The 5,214-nt window shown below is 46.5% G+C and overlaps 1 protein-coding gene across 1 annotated transcript; it reads right to left on the reverse strand.

Moving 5' to 3' along the window:
* Window positions 1–290: 290 nt before the first annotated feature.
* LOC107277060 (cysteine-rich repeat secretory protein 38) lies at window positions 291–1,743 on the reverse strand. Its single transcript, XM_066309724.1, has 2 exons — window positions 834–1,743; window positions 291–295 (listed from the first exon to the last, which is right to left on the reverse strand). Exons 1-2 carry the CDS (start codon window positions 1,741–1,743, stop codon window positions 291–293), a joined length of 915 nt encoding a protein of 304 aa, XP_066165821.1.
* Window positions 1,744–5,214: the final 3,471 nt, after the last annotated feature.

Raw genomic sequence — 5,214 nt, forward strand, 5'->3', positions numbered from 1 at the left:
GGAAATTTACCCCTCGATATTACTTGCCAGCTTATTATAATGCATTTGTCAAAAAAGAAAATTTTAATTAATAAATTGAGGCGGGAGGGGCAAATTGTTCAACCCAAATTTCGAAAAGCAAATAAAAATTAAAATTCTCAAATGAATTGCAATAAAAAAGGTGAAATTACACAAATCACGCCATCTTTTTCTATTTTTATCTATCCTTCACAACCAATTTGTATATGTACTTTTTTAATCAATTTCAACCAAATTTGAGGTGATCTCTGTGGAGGGAGAGAAATTCGAAATTACCCTTTAAATTTTCATCAAATTAACTTAAAAATGATTAAAAATGAAAATCCAGTTTTAAATTTGCGGTCAAATAATTCTATCCACTTACCTTTTCAATCTGAAAATCATTTTAGCTTGAGAATCGTGGTTTTTACGTTAGCACCAGTGTACAAGCTAGCTAGGACAGGTAAATGGCCAGTTTGGAAAGAAAAATATAATGTCAAAATTTATGGTTAAGTAATGGAATAGCTCAATGGGTATAAATAGAAGAGATGAAAATGAAAACTCATGTTATACAAAAGAAGGCAGCAGATTATTGGGAGAATTAACTAATTGATTATAGGGATAAATTAAACATTATTAAGAAATAAACAAACTCGTAGTCTAAGCTAAGTAATGCAAAGGAATAGAACTTTTTTTTTTGAGAAAATAAACTTTAGAAACAGATAGGATAGTAAAATATAGCCTTCTTTAATTATTCTGAAAAAAAAAAGATTTTTTTTTGGCAGCGGAACGCCGTGCGAGTGATACATATTCAAGCACAATCCAAGTTGGCTCACCATGCCCTTCTCCGACGGATGGCTTGGCCTTGGAGGTGGACGGCCCGGGAGCTAGTGGCAGCGGCGGCGGCGCGTCGACGGTGAGATCGTAGTAGGTGTATATCTCGACGCGTAGGTAGCAGTTGTAGCCGAGCACCACCCCGCCCTGGTGCCCCCAGCAGCAGCTCGGCAGCTGCTGCACCGAGTCGTTCAAGCACCGGCCGCACTCCGCCGCCGTGCGGTCTCTCATGCACTGCACCATCCCGTACATCGTCCCGTTGCCCAAGCCGGGGGCGTACACCGCCTGCCCCGTGGCGAACATCCGCGCAGCCGACGCCGAGCCGTCCGCGGCCGCCGCCGTGGGGCGGGTCATCAGCGCGTAGTACGTCCTCTCGAAGGCGACCTTGTCGGAGACGTTCTTGTAGTGGTAGAACACCTGGCGGTAGGTGCCCTCGTAGGCGGTGGACGCGTTGGTGTCGGCGTAGCTGAGGAAGCACTTGTCGTACCAGATGGCGGCGCGGCGCCGGTCGTTGCAGTGGCCGTTGATGTCCAGCACGGCGCTGCGGAGGAAGGTGGCGCAGTCGTCCGGCGCGGAGTCGCCGCGGCACATGCCGCGGACGAACGCGCGGTCGCGGCCTTCGCTGCGGGACAGCGAGGCGAACGCGGCGGGGCCGGCGGAAGGGGGGAGCGCGGCGAGGAGCGCCAGCACGTTGGCCTGGAACGTGCTGTTGATGGACGAGGTGGCCCCCGGTGAAGCCGACGGCGGCGGCGTGGGGCAGTCGAGCCAGGTGAATGCGTTCGTGGTGTCTTTGGACGTAGCCATGGTGGAAAGGATCACCACCCACTCCACCATGATCAGGAGGAAGACGATGCTCTTGCTGCAGGGGCGACAAGGCATGGTAATTTCTGAGCTCCGACGCAATGGCGCCATTGGTGGGATGAGTTGTTGCAGAAGATGAATCATTCTGGCCGATGCATGGTTGGTATCACTATGCCAGATCCTCACACCTCTACCTGTGACGGGCAAACGATTTGGTCACTGGTGACAATCACCTTTGACGGGTCATACGTGATGCCGTCATCGGTGAGTCATCCGGCCGCGGCTCGTCACAGGTATCCCCTCACCTATGACGGGCCGAAAGGAAAACCCGTCACAGGTGAGGGAATACCAGTGACGGGCAACTCAATTGAAGCCCGTCAAAGGTATGACCAATACCTTTGACGGGCTTTTTTTAGCTAACCCGTTTGAGGTATGTTGGGTCTATAAATACCCCCCAAACCGCCAACTGCTTTCCATCCCGACCATTTTACTGTTCACAAATCGGTTGGGAGGGCAAGGGGGGCGAATTTTTGCTAAAATTCAAGGTAAAAAAAACACATTATTCTCCATTCATTCTCAGTATATCGATCATCATATATTTTTCTTCGTATGTTGTTGATTTCAGATGGATCGTAGATGGATGTACCATACGCATCATTCGTCTACCGAGTATAGAGAGGGGGTCACTGAATTTGTCACATTTGCGGATAATGACAGAAAAAGTAGGATGAGCATGCACATATTGTGTCCATGTAGGGACTGTAGGAATGAGTAGATGATCGTTGATAGCGATGAAGTGCATGCACATTTGATAATGAATGGATTTATGAAGAAATATACTTGCTGGACCAAGCATGGAGAGCAAGAGGCGCCTGATGTTGCTGCTGAAGAACTGTTGGATCAGGATGTAGAGAACACCGCCACAGCTCGAGAAGGCATGTTCGTACCTTCTCCTTTAGGTGGAGAGATCATAGATTTGGACACTCAATGTCTATCTACAATGTTGCATGACATTGAAGACGCAGAGGACAACGATAGGGATTTTGAGAAGTTTAGTAAGTTGGTGGAAGATTGTCAGATGCCCTTGTATAATGGATGCAAGTTGAAGCACAGTAAGTTGTGATGCGTGTTGGAACTCATGAAGCTTAAGGCTAGTAATGGCTGGTCGGACAAGAGTTTTATAGAACTTCTTGAGCTATTAAAGGACCTGTTGCTAGAGGGGAACAATTTACCGCAGACGACATATGAAGCGAAGCAAGTATTATGTCCGTTGGGCCTGGAGGTCAGAAGAATTCATGCATGTCCGAACGACTGCATTTTGTATTACAAGGAATACGCTGACTTGGATGTCTGCCCTGTCTGTGGGGCATCAAGATACAAACGAGCAAAGAGTGAAGGTGAAGGAAGTAAGTCAAAGAGGGGAAGCCCCGCAAAGGTGGTGTGGTATCTCCGAATTGCAGAGCGCATGAAGAGAATGTTTGCGAATAAGAACAAGCTAAGCTAGTGCGCTGGCATGCCGAAGAACGGAAAGTCGATAGTATGCTGAGGCACCTAGCAGATTCAGTACAGTGGAGGACAATCGATAGGATTTACCAAGAATTCTCAAATGACCCAAGAAACATGCGTTTCGCAATGTGTACGGACGGCATTAATCCATTTGGTGATTTGAGCAGTCGTCACAGTACATGGCCAGTTCTGCTTGTTAACTATAACCGTCCTCCCTGGTTGTGCTTCAAAAGAAAGTATATTATGCTTGCCATGCTCATTCAAGGACCGAGACAACCTGGCCACGATATCGATGTATTCCTTGAACCAATAATCGATGACTTCGAAAGGCTATGGAATGAGGGCACACGAACATGGGACGCATATGCACAAGAGTATTTCAACTTCCATGCGATGCTATTTTGTACCATCAATGATTATCCGGCCCTTGGCAGCCTTTCTGGACAAATTGTGAAAGGGAAATGGGCGTGTTCGGAGTGTATGGAGGAAACAAGAAGCAAATGGTTGAAGCATTCACACAAGACGGTCTACATGGGTCACAGGAGATTTCTCCCAAGGTATCACCCGTATAGGAATATGAGAAAGAATTTCAATGGACATAGAGATACAGCCGGACCCCCGGCAGAGCTAACAGGGACAGAGGTGCACAACTTAGTGATGGGAATAACCAACGAGTTTGGAAAAAAGAGGAAAGTTAGAAATACAAAAGACAAAAGAGAGGAGCATGTGGAAAAACAAAAGACAAAAGAGAGGAGTATGTGGAAAAAGAAGTCAATATTTTGGAGACTACCATACTGGAAGGATCTTGAAGTTTGCCACTGCATAGATTTGATGCATGTCGAGAAGAATGTATGCGAGAGTTTAATGGGATTACTGCTTAACCCAGGTACTACAAAGGATGGTCAAAAACGCCCGTCGAGATATAGAAGAAATGGGTGTTTGCTCGGAACTACATCCCATAACCACGGAATCCGGCAGGGTTTACCTTCCTCTAGCCTGCTACACTCTCTCGAAAGAAGAGAAGAATGATTTGCTAACATGTTTGAGTGGTATAAAGGTTCCATCTGGTTACTCATCAAGAATCAGTAGGCTCGTTTCACTGCAAGATCTTAAGTTGGTAGGAATGAAGTCGCATGATTACCACGTTCTTATCACACAGCTGTTGCCCGTTGCAATAAGGAATATTTTGCCTCCTAATGTGCGACACACGATCCAGCGGTTGTGTTCCTTCTTCCATGCAATCGGCCAGAAGATCATTGATCCCGAGGGACTAGATGAACTACAGGCAGAACTTGTGAGAACCCTATGTCATCTTGAGATGTACTTTCCTCCAACTTTCTTTGACATAATGGAACATCTTCCCGTGCACCTTCTGAGGCAAACAAAGTGTTGTGGTCCAGCATTCATGACGCAGATGTATCCTTGCAAAAGGTACCTGGGGATCCTTAAGGGTTATGTACGGAACTGTTCACACCCCGAGGGGAGTATCATCGAGAGTTACACCACCGAAGAGGTCATCGATTTTTGTGTGGACTACATGTCAGAAACATCTTCAATTAGATTACCACAATCTCATCATGAAGGGAGGCTTGATGGTGTTGGTACTGTTGGAAGAAAGACTGTTAGGTTGGATCGAAAGGTGTACGATAAAGCTCATTTTACGGTACTGCAGCATATGACTGAGGTGGTGCCGTACGTTGACGAACACCTTGCAGTTCTCTGACAGGAGAACCCAGGCCGATCAGAGAGTTGGGTCAGAAATAAGCACATGTCTTCTTTCAATGAGTGGCTGAAGAACCGAATTGCCAGGCTGCAGAACTTGTCTAATGAAACACTTAGTGGTTGTCACATGGTCCTGAATGGAGTGCCACCACCTGGCAAGGATATGACATAAATGGATACACCTTTCACACGGTAAAGCAAGACATCAAATGCACAGTGCAGAACAGTGGGTTACGCATGGTGATGGTGGTCAGCGTGATCAATACTATGGTAGAGTTGAGCAAATATTGGAGCTAGATTACTTAAAGTTCAAAGTCCCGTTGTTTCGTTGTCGATGGGTCGATCTTCGCAATG

The sequence above is a fragment of the Oryza sativa genome, chromosome 4 (assembly GCF_034140825.1).
Source record: "Oryza sativa Japonica Group chromosome 4, ASM3414082v1".
Classification (NCBI taxonomy): Eukaryota; Viridiplantae; Streptophyta; class Magnoliopsida; order Poales; family Poaceae; genus Oryza; species Oryza sativa.

Bases quoted from the DNA above. Each gene is read 5' to 3' on its own strand.
- LOC107277060 (XM_066309724.1), bottom strand. From the start codon at position 1,743: ATGGCGCCATTGCGTCGGAGCTCAGAAATTACCATGCCTTGTCGCCCC.